The sequence below is a fragment of the Lithobates pipiens genome, unplaced genomic scaffold, assembly GCF_037356315.1.
Source record: "Lithobates pipiens isolate NorthernLeopardFrog02 unplaced genomic scaffold, aLitPip1_a1.2 Scaffold_30, whole genome shotgun sequence".
NCBI classification, from domain to species: domain Eukaryota; kingdom Metazoa; phylum Chordata; class Amphibia; order Anura; family Ranidae; genus Lithobates; species Lithobates pipiens.
Window position 1 is genome coordinate 59,917,539 of NW_027507791.1, and position 16,962 is coordinate 59,934,500.

A 16,962-nucleotide genomic window follows, 5' to 3' on the forward strand; every position below is an offset into this window, starting at 1 on the left:
TAGAGATCATGGCTACTGACTTCTCTGGGTCCTGAGGAGCCTGGGTTACGTAAAACCGTGCGGGAGGGGAGTGATCGAATTCCAGTCTGTAACCCCTTTCTATTATACTGAGGATAAACAGACTGTCCGTCACTGACTCCCACTGTGGAAGGAAGGCCTGTAACCTCCCTCCCACAGCTGGAAGACTGTCACTGTTTTTTTGGGTTCGGGGTAGGGGGACGGAATAACACTCCCGACTTGCCCCTTCCCCTCTGAGGCTTCCAGGGCCTCCTATATCCTGTCTCTTTGGTCTCAGAGGTTTTTCGAAAAGCACGAAAATTCTTTGTGCTCTGGGGAATCACCTTCTTTTTAGAAGGAAAACCCTTCTTTTTGTCAGCCGTTCTATCCAGAATGGCTTCGAGGTCAGGGCCGAATACCAAGTCTCCCTCGAACGGAAGACCACATAACTTGGCTTTTGAAGCAGTATCTCCTGCCCATGTCTTAACCCATAAGGCCCTACGGGCTGAGATTATAAGGGCTGAGGACCTGGCTGACATTTTAATTGACTCTGCCGAGGCATCCGCCATATACCCTACTGCCTTTAAGAGAACAGGCAAAGTATCTAGCAGGTCCTTTCTAGGTGTTCCTGCCTCAATATGATCTTTTAGCTGTTCTAGCCAGTGCTCTAAATTTCTGGCTACTACAGTTGAAGCCATTGCTGGCTTGAGGTTTGCTAATGTTGAGTCCCAGGCCTTCCTTAGCAGGGAATCAGCTCTTTTGTCCATGGGATCCTTGAGGATACCCATGTCCTCGAACGCAAGATCCGTATTCCTTGAGACCTGGGAAAAGGCTGCGTCGAGCTTAGGTTTCTTGTTCCACACCTGTGAGCTATCCTCCTCAAAGGGGAACCTGCGTTTGAGAGACCTAGAAAAGAAAGGAGGCCTCTCAGGGTCTCTCCATTCCTTCTTGACAGTTTCGGATAGAAACTTATGCACAGGGAAAACTCTGCGTTTCACCTCGCCCAAACCCTGAAACATCTTGTCATGTAATGACAGTTGGGCCTTATCCTCTGTGATATTTAGAGTCGTGTGGATATTTTTCAGTAAGTCATCCACCTCCTCCAAGGATAACTTATACCGGGATGAAGAAGCGGAAGCCTCCTTTGCTTCCTCTGCCTCCTCCTCTGAAACAGAGGACATAGCTTGTTCCTCCTCCTCCTCCTCCGAATCACTGCCCCCCCTGGGTGCAGGTGCTGATGAGTGAGAACGGGGCGCTGAGCTACCGCCCGCAGCTGGGCGTCTGTCTAAATAAGACCGGAAAGATTCAAAAGTGTCTGATAATTCTTTCCTGAAAGAACTTAGTAGCTCTCCCTGCTGAGACGCAGGGGTACTGGAGGCTGCTTCTTCGTTGACTAAGTCGCTTATGCAGGACCTGCATAGCACCTTAGTCCAAGAATCTTTTAGAACATTTCTACATGATGGGCACCTCCTCTTGCTAGGAGGGGACACATGCTTGGTCTTTTCTTTTGCTTTCTGAAATATACCAAGAAAAAAGATGCCAAACCTGAGTTACAAAACACAAAGTAGACACAGGAAGATATGCTGCCAAATAGAACAGATTTTAACTGATTTCACATTCTATTTGCTCTTCAGCCAGTGAATCCCCCCACAGACTCACTAAACAAACATTGAAAGCATTATTCCTACATAACATTTCTAGGAAAACAATGCTGCAGGCTTCCCCAAGTCAGGAAGGGAGAAAAAACAAACAAGCTCTAACAGTAATGACAGAGACCGCTGCCTCTGCTTACCTGAGCCTGGCTGACAATTGTGGCTCCTGCTCCTGCCACCGCCGATTGATCCTCCTCCATCTTCAGTGAGGATCGAATGGCGTCTGGGCGCTTTATCTGTTTGAATTCCGCACCTCCCGGAAGTGATGTCAGCCGAGGAGACCGGCCCCCTCTCCCTGCGTTCCAGCGGCCGGAACCGGAAGCCGCGTCGCGCCGTCGAAAGTTCCGCCCCCGGCCGGAAATGACGCACTCGCCATCCGGACCCGGAAAGGCATGAGCCTGACGAACGGCGCGAGATATGAATCTCGGCCGCGTACCAAACCCAGCCGCCGGTCTAAGGAAGGAGGAACCTCCACAGCCTGACCCCCCTGGGTATGAAGGAGAGCGGGCACCGAAGCGACCCCCGCGCGTGAAGGGAGGAAGCTTGGCCAGGTCTGTACCAACCGCGCAATAGTGGCATGCCTCAAACCCTCCCCACCTGGAGAGAGCGCAGCACCCCTTGGTTCCCTGCAGCGCTTCCACCATGGCCGGAGGAAACACTACAACTGAGGCCATGGTGGAAGTGTCCGGTCTTTTAAAGTGATCTGCAGTGTTTCCTGGGAAAGTGGGTGGAGCTGCGCTCTCTCCAGGTGCTGTCCTGAAAGACGAAGGGAGAAAAAAACACACGCTATAGTTAATGCCTGCATAATTCATAATCCAGAAGTATTTTTGCTACATACTACAGCTGAATAGCAGTGGGAGGGGCAGAGAGGAGAGCCGCTCTTAAGTTGAGAGGCAGGGAGGGAGGGGGAGAGAGGAGAGACTCACAGCGGAGAGCGGGATGACAGAGGCACGTAAACTGACTATGGTATCATGGCTCAGCCGCCATGACACATTGGTCAGCACATACAGGAACAGGCAGGAACAGGCAGGATCAACTGGGTGTATTACAACATAGGAAGGGACAAATTACACAGCACAAGTACTGTGCTATATAGATCATGCCTTAAAGGAACAGTTTTTTTTTCTTAGGGTTACAACCACTTTAAGCCTTTTAACTGCATAGTACATATGGCAGATGCACCATATCTTAGATAGCTAATGACATATGTAATACAGTATGTCATAGCAATGAAATGGTTAAAATGGCTTATGTGCCTGGAAGTGGAAGAGGTCAGACCCTGACCCCTAATGCCAGCACTGAGAGAAGGCATCAAGGTCATATACACAAAATATACACAACATTCTCATAACATTAGTACACAGAGACATAATACCCCCACAGGACTACTGATAAATCTCTAAATATAAAAACAGTACCATCATTTCATTCCATTGGTCATATGCTTGGTGTGAGGAAGATCCTTCACAATATTTCTAAACCAGAACATGCTTTCGAAAAATAGCAATTTGTTTTGACCACCAGAGTGGAAATTGAGAACCAGTGCCTGCAGATAGAGGTCCAAAGCAGGCAAGTCCAGGACATTTTAGTATGTAATATAACCTTCCTAACCTCTGACTCCTTGTATTGCCTGCTGGTCAGCACCTTGTAGCATCAGGTCTATTTGTTTCTCATGCATTGGCCTAGTTGTAGTACCTACCAACATTCATTTTTAATGACTTTAAACTTTTCATTTCTAAATAGCTTTTTAAATATTGTACATTTTTAAATAGTAACTCCACTTTTATTGAGACAAAAACCCATTCCTCACTGGAATGTACATTGCAGTGATTTTAGCAAATTTTGTTGCAGATTCCTTCCTTTTGTTATTCTGAAGAAATAGCTGTTTGTTTCTCTGTACAGAGTGAATCTTTATGGGATTGTTTTTATGATTACGTATCAATCAGCTGCTGCACTTGCAGTGTTCTGATGAGGAAAGTGGCAGGGTGTACATCCATTTAGATGTGATTTCCCTTTGGGAGTATCTCACCAAAAATGACATTTTTGTTGCAGGGGATGCCAAAAATCTGACTTGTATCTTAGTACAGATTTCTGGGAAAATCAGTGAGCCAATAACACAAGCAGGAAATTATATTTTGGGCGTTCTGTACGAATTCTGTGTAGACGCCTAAAAGTAGCTATATTGCACTGGATTTTACAAAAAATGAAAGGGCTACAGATTGAAAAGGAAAGGTACATTTTTAATAACATTTAACCACTTGCCGCCCGCCCTATTACAAATTGACGGCGGCAAAGTGGTTTCATTATCCTAACCGGACGTCATATGACGTGATTAGGATAATGAGCCGCTGCGCGCCCCCGGGGGCGCGCATCGCGGCGATCGTTGTTGCGGGGTGTCAGTCTGACACCCGGCAACTACGATCTCGGTAAAGAGTCTCCGACGGAGACTCTTTACCATGTGATCAGCCGTGTCCAATCACGGCTGATCACAGTGTAAATGGGAAGAGCCGGTGATCGGCTTTCCCTCACTCGCGTCTGTCAGACGCGAGTAGAGGAGAGCCGATCGGCTGCTCCTCTGACAGGGGGGGTCTGTGCTGATCGATTATCAGCACAGCCCCCCCGAGGATGCCCACACTGGACCACCAGGGACACCACTAGACCACCAGGGAAAAGGTAATAAAAATCCATAATCCTCCCTAAACCACCAGGGTGCCAGTCAGCACAATGGGTGCCAATCAGTGCCCATAATGGATGCCAATCAGTGGCCACAATGGGCATCACTTATTGGCATGCATTATTGTTTGGCACTGATTGGCATCCATTACTATAACACCGATGCCGCCTATGAGTGCCCACCTGTGCCGCCTATGAGTGCCCACCTGTGCCGCCTGAGTGCCCACCTGTGCCGCCTGAGTGCCCACCTGTGCCGCCTATGAGTGCCCACCTGTGCCGCCTATCCATGCCCACCTGTGCCGCCTATCTATGCCCACCTGTGCCGCCTATCTATGCCCACCTGTGCCGCCTATCCATGCCCACCTGTGCCGCCTATCCATGCCCATCCGTGCCGCCCATCCGTGCCAGCTATCAGTGCCAATTTGTGCCACCTATCAGTGTCCGTCCGTGTCGCCCGTCCGTGTCGCCCATCCGTGTCGCCCATCCGTGTCGCTCATCAGTGCCGCTTATCAGTGCCACTTCATTGGTGCCCATCAGTGCCACCTTATCAGTGCCCATCAGTGTAGCCCCATCAGTGCCCATCAATGAAGGAGAAAACATACTTATTTACAAAGTTTTGAAACTGAAACAAAAAAAAATTTTTTTTTTTTCAAAATTTTCGGTATTTTTTTATTTGTAGCGCAAAAAATAAAAAACGTAGAGGTGATCAAATACCACCAAAAGAAAGCTCTATTTGTGGGAAAAAAATGATAAAAATTTCATTTGGGTACAGTGTAGCATGACCGCGCAATTGTCATTCAAAGTGCGACAGCGCTGAAAGCTCAAAATTGGTCTGGGCAGGAAGGTGTTTAAGTGCCCTGTATTGAAGTGGTTAAAGCAGAGTTCCAGGCTTTTTATGTTTATTAAAAGTCAGCAGCTACAAAAAGTGTAGTTGCTGACTTTTAATAAACAAACACTTACCTGTTCCATGGTCCAGTGATGCGGCAGAATGGGGTGCCGCTCCTCTCCCCCTCCTCTCCACCATTGCCACTCTGGGCACCTGGCCGTGACAGCTTTCGGCTTCAGGGCCGGGCACGCACGGCGCATGCGCGAGTTGCACTGCACTCCCGGAGTGGACAGGTGATCTCCTGGGACCCGTCACTTGTCCCAGGAGATTGCCTAGAGGGAGGGGGCGCCTTAGGCAAAGGAGGAGTTGCCTTGGCGGTCCCTGGGCGGAAGGAGGAAGTGGGAGAGGAAGTCCCACTTCTAACAAAGCCCCCACTCCCTCCCCAAAAAAATTACATGCCAAATGTGACATGTAAGGGGGCGAGGAGTGCTTAAAGCGGAAGTTCCATTTTTGGGTGGAACTCTGCTTTAATTACAATATGATTTATGAAGAAATTGTATAATTGTATACGCAATTTTTTTTATTTGCTATTTTTTTTTTCTCACAAAAATGGAGTTACCCTTTAACTACTTGCTTACTGGGCACTTATACCCACTTCCTGCCCAGGCCAATTTTCTCACACTTTGAATGACAATTGCGTGGTCATGCTACTCTGTACCCAAATTAAATTTGTATATTTTTTTCAACACAAATAGAGCTTTCTTTTGGTGGTATTTAATCACCACTAGGGTTTTTATTTTTTGCTAAACAAACAAAAAAAATACCGAAAGATTTTCATATTTTGTCATAAAATTTTTAAATTTTCTCCTTCACTGATGGGCACTGATAGGTGGCATGGAGAAGTGGCACTAAAAGGTGGCACTGAGGAGGTGGCACTGATCAGAAGGCACACATGAGGCTGCACTGATGGTTGGCACTGATAGGTGACACTAATGGGCACTGATAGGCAGCACAGATAGATGGCACTGATAGACGGCACTCATAGACGGCACTGGTGGCCATTGATCAGGTGACACTGGTGGGCACTGATTAGCAGTACTGATGGGCACTAATAGGTGGCGCTGGTGGGCACTGATTTGTAGCACTGGTGATCACTAAGGGAACTGATGTTCCTCTAACAGAAGCAGGTTAACGGCTTGTTTCTTTTCTTCACACTGACAGTGTTTACTTTCTGTTTACTTCCGTGATCAGCTGTCATTGCCTGACAGCTGATCATGTGATAAAGGGCCCGCTGTGATTGGCCCCTTACCCTGCTCTGTGATCAGCGGAGTCCCAAGGACTCGGCAATCACAGAGCGTGCCATGTGCATGCCCCCTGGGTGCGAGAACAGAAGGACATCTATTTACACCCTCCCAGAATTTTAAGCCCGTGCTGTAGCAGTCTTCCGGCCAATTTTAAATAACTGATATTCAGACTGTTAAAAAAAAAAAAAATTGAAAAAAAGGTTTTTCTTCACATATCCCAGAAGGTTGCTGGCCAAGATGATTCATGGGATGCCACATCATCAGGGAGCTGGCTGCAAGAACCCAGGAGTGACAGCCAGGGGTGTACCTAGAGCACTTTGCACCCGGGGCAGATCCTATATCTGGCACCCCCTCCAACTTTAAAATGTAAAAACACAAAAATGTGTAATATTTTCAAGAATATTTATTGCACAAATTTGTACACATAAACGTCTTTACGTGTTGAACCACTTCCCGCCTGGCCTATAGCAGAATGGCGGCCGAGCGGTGGTTCAGTTATCCTGACTGGGTGCCATATGTTGTCCAGCAGAGTAACTACTGGCGCGCTCCCATGGGGGCACGCAGCGTGAAGATCGGGGGTGCGGCGTGTCAGTCTGACACACCGCTACACCAATCTTTGTAAATAGCCTCTCACAGAGGCTCTTTGCCATGTGATCAGCGGTGTCCAATCACGGCTAATCACGGTGTAAACAGGAAGAGCCATTTATCACCTTTTCCTCACTCGCGTCTGATAGACACAAGTATAGGAGAGATGATCTGTGGCTCTCCTGACAGGGGTGGTCCACGCTGATTGTTTATCAGCACAGCCCCCCCCATGGATGTCCACACTGAACCACCAGGGATGCCCAGCACACATGGATGACCAGGTATGCCCCCATGACCACCAGGGATATCACATAGTGCCTAAAATATGCCAATCAGTGCCCACAAATGGTGCAAGTCAGTGCCCACTACTAACGCCTGCCAGATGTCTCCTCATCAGTGATGCCCAGCAGTGCCACCCATCAGTGTCCATTAGTACCATCTAGAACACCCGTTCTTGCATATATGCTTATATATGCTTATATGGCTTCAGTCTATAGTTACGTTGCATAATTCCACCCATTGTCCTGAGACTCCTGACATAGTAACTCAGAATAGAAGTATCTACACAACAAAACCACTGCTCTCTGTCCTCTATCCCTGTGTGTTCTGTGACCTTCAGAAACTAACATTACAATTACATTATAACATTCATGTGTTTCATATATTTTTCAGAAACTTTTATCACTTAAAATAGTAATAAACTCAAAATCTCTAACAATGAGATAAACCAAAGTTCAGGAATATTCCTTTATCTCACGGTTACTGTGACATTTTGTGAATGCATCAATGCAGTGCATGTTATCTCAGCCTGCAGAGCTTGGATTCATTGAATGAGTTGAATATAAATTGAATATTGCAGAATATACATCCTCATGCTATATAACTAAGCTCCAATTCAAGCTGAATAAACTCAATTATTAATGTATCTTAAATATAAAGCTTTTAGACAGATTTTTACTCCAAACACATTTTATTAACCCTTTAAGACTGGGTCTATTTTTCAAACTTGTTGTTTATAAGTTAAATCATTTTTTGTTTTTGATAGAAAATTACTTATAACCTTCAAACATTAAATATTTTTTTTCTAACACCCTAGAGAATAAAATGGCGGTCGTCACAATACTTTTTGTCACACTGTATTTGCGCAGCGGTCTTACAGGCACACTTTTTTTGGAAAAAATTAACTTTTTTGAATAAACAAATAAGACAACAGAAAAGTTAGCCCAATTTTATATTTTTTATATTCTGAAAGATGCTGTTACGCTGAGTGAATTGATACCCAACATGCCACGCTTCAAAGTTGCGCCCCCTTGTCGAATGGCGACACACTTTTACCCTTAAAAATCTCCATATGCGACATTTAAAAAATTCTGAGGAGGTCTAGGGCTAGAATTATTGCTCTCTCTCTAATGATCGCGGCGATATCTGACATGTGTGGTTTGATCACCGTTTTCATATATGGGCGCTACTCAAGTACGCGTTCGCTTCTGCACGTGAGCTCGTTGCGACGGGCTGCGTTTAAATTTATTTATTTATTTTTCTTATTTATTTCACCTTTTATTTATCTTTTTCTTATTTATTTCACCTTTTATTTTTCAATTTTACACTGTTAATTTAAAAAATAAATAAAAATTGTGTCACTTTTATTTCTATTACAAGGAATGTTAACATCCCTTGTAATAGAAAAAAAGCATGACAGGACCTCTTAAATATGAGATCTGGGGTCAAATAGACCTTAGATCTCATATTTACACTAAAATTTAATAATAAAAAAAAAAAAATGTAATTTGAACAAAATAATAATAATAATGTTTTATTAACTTCGCTTCTGCCCTGCAATGGTATGGAGAAGGGTGGGGGCCATGTTCCCCTCACTCATCTCCAAAACTAATAGAAGACAGGACCCGATCACTTCTGCAGGCGGCTCTGGTAAGTGGCAGAGGGCACCGGAGAGAGGCAAGGCACTCTCCTGCCACCAATAAAAGTGATCTCACGGCGAATCCACCGCAGAGACCACTTTTACCTAAAAGCAGACCGCCTGCTGACGAAGAGGATACCGGGATTATGGTAGCTAGCTGCTGCCACAACAACGATATCCTTCTTCAAAGTGCCGATGTATAACGAAGGCGGGTGGTCCGTAAGTGGTAAAATAAATTTGATTAAAAAAAAAAAAAAAACTATTTAAATAAAAAGAAAATAAAAAAAATCAGATTTAAATGAATAAAATCAGATTTTTTTTTTCATTTCATTCATTGATCTATAGCTACCCTGTCTGTAGCTGAGGGCTGTGATAGCACTCCTCATAAGTGTAGATGAGGAACACACAGTATAGATAATATAGAACACATTCCCAGGGGTCTGCTGCAGCTGAGGGCTGCGATAACACTCCTACAGTGCAGGAACTTGCCATAGGTGTAGGTGAAGATGAAGATGACAGGTAAGGGCCACAGGGGGCCCCTCATCTGTACCTTCTACAATGTGGCCTATCAGAGATCAGGAACTTGCTTGTCACTCTCCTCCTCCTCCCTGTAGGCCCAGGCCAGTCCCAGGGGTAGGAGCAGCAAGAGGCAGGTTAGGCACAGACAGATACTCCGGGCACCTCTCTCATACATTGGCCCCTGCACTGTTCCTGCCTGCTGGGTGAAGTCCTGCACTAGACATGCTACAGTGGGCGCTTGGGAGGCTGCTGGGCAGATCTGCCCAGGTTCGGGGCATCGCTGGAGTTGGACGGCAGAGGAGGATCAGCTGGTGTATCAGGCTGGAGGCGGAGCGGCGCTGACACACCGGCCTGACACTTCTAAGTGGTGCCGGTGTTCTGTCAAAATAGCCAATTCATCAAGATCTACAATTACATCACTTCCGGTTACTGTAAACCGTCAGTAAAAGTTTTGACACAGCAACGGCAAGCGTGTACACTCCTGTACAAGAAGACGTTTTGACACAACATCGGGTAACAAGGGAAAAGTTGTTGCCACCGCGGAGGTGGCCATTTTGTTGGTTAGTATGCAAGCGGACAACAAATATCTGCTCATAATACCGTGTACCGGATTGTATATGGTTGCCGGTGTTGTGTCAAAAGAAGCAAGTCGTCCGAATCTCCGCGGTTTACAGTAACCGGAAGTGACGTAATTGGAGATCTTGATGAACTGGCTATTTTGAGGGTACACGGGACCCCCCCATTGCTACGCCACTGGTGACAGCCGACCCCCTGATGGCATACAAGAGGAAGATGATGGATGGACTTGCACAAGGTGAGCAGTGTGGGAGTTTAGGACAAACCTGGATCTTCTGGGTTGGTAAGTATATTTATCCAGAATGGAAACAGTACAATATGTAGAGAGCTCAGGATTTATTTATTTTGGGGGGCTGGGGAGCAAACTTCCCATTAAATAAGTAGGTTAAGCAAAAATAAAAAAGTATGCAATGTATGTAGAGGTTTCGCAAGCTGAACTTTTTTTAGACTATTGGTGAGACATACATGTCTAGCATCAACCACATTCCAGACAACCAAAAGCAGAGCATAAAAAAAAGACGGAAGCTAAAAAAAAAAAAAAAAAAAGACGGAAGCTTGTTTCACTTGCAGTAGGTTGAAAGAACAGAATACACTTACACACATGTACACGCTTTGGTCAATATTAAAAATGAATATAATATGTAAAAACAAATATATTTTACATATACTAAGAATGTTGCCCATTGCAATAATTTAGTAAAAATTGCCCATGCTCAATGAAATTTTAGGAAATATAAATTAAAAAACAAATAAAAAAATATAAAAATTAAACTAAAGAAAAATAAATAAAAACATCAATACATACTGTAGATGTTTACCATAAATAATATTAAAAAAATGAATAACATAAAAAAAAAAAACTGCAAATAATTTCCACAAAATGTAAAAAATACAAATAATTTTCAGGAAAAATTGGTTCCTGGAAATTTGTCCATCTTCCTATAGGGTGACGGGTAAATACAGACTAAATGGGGCTAGCTTATATACTTGTGGTCTTACTAAACAGATGTGAGCTTTTAAATACATTGATGATGATGTTAACATCTGTGTTCTCCATAAAGAGATTGGAAACCAGTGATAATATTTCATCCAGTTAAACAAAACAATGCACAGATGATCACTTACCATACACAGTGAGGTTGTAGACTTTATTATAGTTCATGTTGTTGGTAAGAGTTATAGTTCCAGTATACAATCCTCTGTCCTCCAGTCTCAGATGTCCAATCTTCATCACTCTTCCATCATCCAGGATCTCCAGTCTTCCTTTGAACTTTTCATCTATAACATTAAGCTGATTATTTGTGTAAGTCGCCAATGGGTTTGTTTTGAAGTTCCAAAATACTAGCTGTACAGGAACTGATGGACCTCCACTCAGTGACATTGGGATGGATTGGTTTATAAGCCCATTCAGTATGACAGGGACATCCTCTCCTCCTGTATACACAAAAAGGGTAGAAGTGTAAAGGTGACCATTCTAGCCTGGATCTTGGATGGTAGACAACAGGCTCCACTCATTAAAACTAGACAATGTAAAAAGTAATTTCCCTGCCATAACCCATGAGTGTAAGAACCCCTGTCAGGCTTTTATTGCTATCTGTGACCCCTTTGGGATTTCCCCTCACTTCCTGCTCTTGAAACAAAAGTGTAGACGAGATTAAATCTCCTTAATGTGAGTGTAAATTTCTGATGTCACATTAGTAGATTTTCCTTTATCCATCACTTTCTATACTGTTGCCTGAAAATGAGGGGAAAGCTCCCCAAAGGGGACACATGTAGGCAGGTTTGGGGCTGCAGTTTGTCTGCCAACATGAAGGTGGCATTGTGCCATTCAACTAAACCATCCCCTAATATGGGCTCACTGCAGCCTTAATGGTGGGGGAGGGCAGCGTGTAATACTGGATGCAGAAATCCTGTAAGATTTGGGCTGCCATCTTGGCACAGAAGTGCTTAAATAACAGACTTGTAGTAGCCTGGATACATCTGATTTGCCCAGTGTAGCTCATTCGTCGCTAACCACGGGTACCCATTGGGTGGGTGGATACTTTCTTGTTTTTTAAGCTGAACCCCAGGCTAAGACACAAATTAATGTGGCTTTTATTCATAAACACATGATGTATAATTTTTTTTAAATGCAAGAAATGTTGGTACCTGAATTGGACTTGGTTTCAGGTTTTTAGAATTCATGGTACAGTAGAGCTCAAATTGGGAGAGGGAGAAACAGCACAAAGTTCCCATCTCTACAGGGTGTATGAGCTGGCGGGAGTAACCACTACATTAGGCAGGAGGAGTAGATATTTAACCCCTTCACGCCGATCAAAGGCAAGTATGCAGTCTTAGCTTGAAGGGGTTGTATCGGAGTGATACATGCAGCTGCACACATCACCCCGGAAGCATTTTTTTTAGAGCAAATTGTCGGCTTTCTTAGGCTAACAATCGATGCGGATAAAAGCCTCCCACCTTCCGCGGCTTGCCTGGGCTCTCCAATTCCACCGGGAGGCGCAAGCAACCAGCTGGCTTTGATTGGGGCTCGGATCTAGTAACCTGGAAACCATTACATGACATCACTTCCGGGTTACAGATGACTTAAAGGCACCACATTTAAAAAAGATTACAGCATTCAAAACTGCCTAACTTGGCTTTTTGAATGATTTTAAGTGTAAAGGAGGGATTTGGGGTCTTATAGACCCCCGATCTCTCCATAAAGAGTACCTGTCACTGCCTATTACTGTCACAAGGGATGTTTACATTCCTTGTGATAGCAATAAAAATCATCAGAATTTTTTTTTTTAACCGCTTGCCGACCAGCGCAGGACGATGTACGTCGGCACAATGGCACGGCTGCGCAAATGGGTGTACCTGTATGTCCCCTTTAAATCGCAGGCTTGTGGGCCTGCGCACGCCTGCCACGTGCCACGTGAGCGTACCCCCAGGTCCAGCAGTTTCGATGTCTGCTGGTGGCCCGCGATCGTGACACAGAAAGGCAGAATGGGGAGATGCCTAGGTAAACAAGGCATTTCCCTGTTCTGCCCAGCAACATGACAGGGATCTACTGCTCCTAGTGATTGGAAGCAGTGAATTCTGTCATGTTCTAGTGAGCCCATCCCCCCCACAGTTAGAACACACCGAGGGAACACAGTTACCACTTGATCGCCTCCTAGTGTTTAACCCCTTCCCTGCCAGTGTCATTTACACAATATTCAGTGCATTCTTATATCATTGATTGCTGTATAAATGTCTCTGATCCCAAAATAGTGTCAAAAGTATCCAATGTGTCCGACACAATGTCGCAGTCATGATAACAATTACAGTTACTACTTAAAAAAAAAATAATAATAAAAATGCCATAAATCTATCCCCTATTTTGTAGGCGCTTATTGCGATTTTTTTTTTTTACCAAAAATATGTAGAAGAATACATATCTGCCTAAACTGAGGAAGAAATTATTTTTTATATATATTTTTGGGGGATATTTATTATAACAAAAAGTAAAAAATATTGCTTTTTTTTTCAAAATTGTCGCTCTATTTTTGTTTATAGTGCAAAAAATAAAAACCGCAGGGGTGATCAAATACCACCAAAAGAAAGCGTTATTTGTGCGGAGAAAAGGACATTGATTTTGTTTGGAAGCAACGTTGCATGAATGCACAATTGTCAGTTAAATCGACGCAGTGCCGTATTGCAAAAAGTGCTCTGGTCAGGGAGAGGGTAAATCCTTCTGAGGCTGAAGTGGTTAAAGAGACAGTGTAAAAATAAAAAATAAATTAAATAAATAAGAAAAAAATAAAATAACATTTAAATCATCATACGTAAGTCCTGCCCAAAAAATGTAAACAGTGTTCAAACCACACATATGAGGTATTGCCACGATCGTTAGAGCGAGAGCAATAATTGTAGCACAGGACCTCCTCTGTAACTCTAAACTAGTAACCTGTAGAATTTTTTCTATGGAGATTTTTAAGTACCATAGTTTGCTGCCATTCCACGAGCATGCGCAATTTCAAAGCATTAAATGTTAGGTATCTATTTACCTGGCATAACATCTTTCACATTATAAAAAACATTGGGCTAACTTTTTTTTTATTCATGAAAGTGTCTTTTTTTTCCAAAATAATTGCGTTTGAAAGAGCGCTGTGCAAATTCCGTGAGACATAAAATATTTCAACGACCACCATTTAGGATCTCTGCTAAAAAATATATATATATATATATATATATATATATATATATATATATATATATAATTTGTGGGGGTTTTAAGTAATTTTATAGCAAAAAATAATGCAACAAATGTCAGAAAAAAGGGTTAGGCATGAAGAGATTAAACTAGCTGGATAAGTCAAATGCCTGCAGCGACTGAGAAGCAGTGAAAACTGAGGCATTTGCAGACAGGGCCGGTGCTACCACTAGGCAGATTAGGCAACCGCCTAGGGCGCCCGACCGCTGGCTATTTTACTCCCGCACTGTCTGTCCTCCATAGAGCCATGTGAATCAGCGCCACCAACCCCGCCCCCCCTCCTCCCCGCTCTCCGCTCTACAGTACAGTGTTACCACACAGTAATCCCTCCTCTATGCTCTTCTATCATACGAGCGACCAGCAAGTGTCACATGTCTGTCCAGCAAGGCGGTGTCCAGGGCGCTCTCTGAACGCTGTGTATCACAGTGTCACTGTCAGGCAGCAGCAGCCCCCCTTCCCCCCCTCCCTCTCCCCGCTCTCCTTCTGACACTGTCAGACAGTCTGTGACATGTCATGTGACTGTCCCACCGTAGAGCACACAGCAACACTGTCCATTTCCTGTGTGTGTCCAGGCCAGCAGCACAGCCCCCCCTTGGCTCTCCCCCCCCCCACACTCTCCTGGCCATCACTACTGGAGCGGAGTACATGGATGGAGGATGCATGATGGGAATTGGATATAGTATAGTGTGGCAGTGGCTCTCTGGGCTTGGGGACAGATGTAGCCTGGGCTGGCTGGAACTGGAAGAGGCATCAGGCACTGCACCGACACAGAACAGAAGCAGCAGACAGGCAGTACAGCAAAGTTGGTGCAACTGGAAGCGAGGAACAGGTGTTACTAGTGTGCTAAGTAACTGTTGAGTTAATGAGATTGTATATATGATGACAATGAAATGTAGTTTTAAAATGTGTGTGTATATGTATTATATTGACTGATCTGCTCTGCCAAATGTCGCCCCCCCCCCAGGCTGCATTTGATGGTCACTGGCGAGGCTGTATTTGGTGGGCACTGGCTGTATTTGATGGGCGCTGGTGAGGCTGTATTTAATGGGTGCTGGCAAGGCTGTATTTGATGGGCGGTGGGGAGGCTGTATTTAATGGTCGCTGGCAAGGCTGTATTTGATGGTCTCTGGTGAGGCTGTATTTCATGGTCGCTGGCAAGGCTGCATTTGATGGTCACTGGCGAGGCTGTATTTGGTGGGCACTGGCTGTATTTGATGGGCGCTGGTGAGTAGTGATGGACGAACTTCCGACGGGACGTTTCGCGAACGCGAAATGCGAACGGACCCAAACGTTCGCGAAACCGACCGTTCGCCGCGGGCCCCATTGACTTCAATGGGAGGCGAACTTTGCAAACCTTCATGTCGAATTTGCGGCCACGTGGTAATTATTAGGGGGTAAAACGTAGTCCCACCATCTGGACAATGACATAATACATGTATGAGGTGAATTTGGGATCGATAACTACAAGCATTTTTATTTTATTTGGGAAATTGTTCTAACAATTCAGGACTATGGAGCTAATGAAGGCAATGGAGGAGAGGGAAGGTCAGGGACCAGGGTAGGCAAAGAAGAGGGTGCAGGAGATGATCACCAGCAGCGTGACATACCGGAATGACACATGCACCGTGATAGAGGCATCTGACAGCAGCACCGTAATACAGAGCACTGACAGCAGCACCGTGACATACAGCGCTGACAGCAGCACCGTGACATACAGCGCTGACAGCAGCACCGTGACATACAGCGCTGACAGCAGCACCGTGACATACAGCGCTGACAGCAGCACCGTGACATACAGCGCTGACAGCAGCACCGTGACATACAGCGCTGACAGCAGCACCGTGACATACAGCGCTGACAGCAGCACCGTGACATACAGCGCTGACAGCAGCACCGTGACATACAGCGCTGACAGCAGCACCGTGACATACAGCGCTGACAGCAGCACCGTGACATACAGCGCTGACAGCAGCACCGTGACATACAGCACTGACAGCAGCACCGTAAGCAGCCCCAGGAGGAAGTCAGCACAGCACAGGGATGGTGTGATCCCCTCATAATAAGAACCCCCAGGAGGAAGTCAGCACAGCACAGGGATAGTGTGATCCCTTCATAATAAGAACCCCCAGGAGGAAGTCAGCACAGCACAGGGATATCATAAGCAGCCCCAGTAGAAATATGACACCGCTCAACCTCTTCAAAGAGGAGGGTAGGGGCATATAGTACGGTGTGCTTTTTTGGGTCAAGGAAGTGAGCCAAATGAATTAAGAAGGTCTGTGTGCTTGATTAAAAAAATAGTTTATAGACATATACATGGTCTACTGGTCACATGTGTTGAATTCCTCCGAGATCCATGCCTCATTCATTTTTAGAAATGTGAGGTAGTTAACACTGTGGTGAGCTAGGCGAGTACGCTTATCGGTCACAATCCCCCCTGCTGCGCTGAACGTCCTTTCGGACAGGACACTGGATGAGGGGCAAGCCAACAGTTCGATTGCAAATTGGGCAAGCTCTGGCCAGAGGTCAAGCCTGCCCACCCAGTAGTCTAGGGGTTCATCACTCCTCAGAGCGTCCACATCGGCCGTTAACCCAATGTAGTCGGACACCTGACGGTCTAGGCGTTCCCTGATGCTGGATCCGGATGACACCTGTCGATGGGTCGGCTGAAAGAATGACCT

At 45.1% G+C, this 16,962-nt stretch overlaps 1 protein-coding gene across 2 annotated transcripts in view; it reads right to left on the reverse strand.

Annotated features, from left to right (window-relative positions):
• Positions 1 to 16,962, reverse strand: part of LOC143942897 (SLAM family member 5-like) — a 46,465-nt gene that overhangs the window by 15,378 nt on the left and 14,125 nt on the right. For both annotated transcript variants that reach the window (XM_077464308.1, XM_077464307.1), the window contains exon 2: positions 11,176 to 11,484. In XM_077464308.1, coding sequence (XP_077320434.1) covers positions 11,176 to 11,484 — 309 coding nt within the window. The remainder of the gene's footprint in view (positions 1 to 11,175; positions 11,485 to 16,962) is intronic.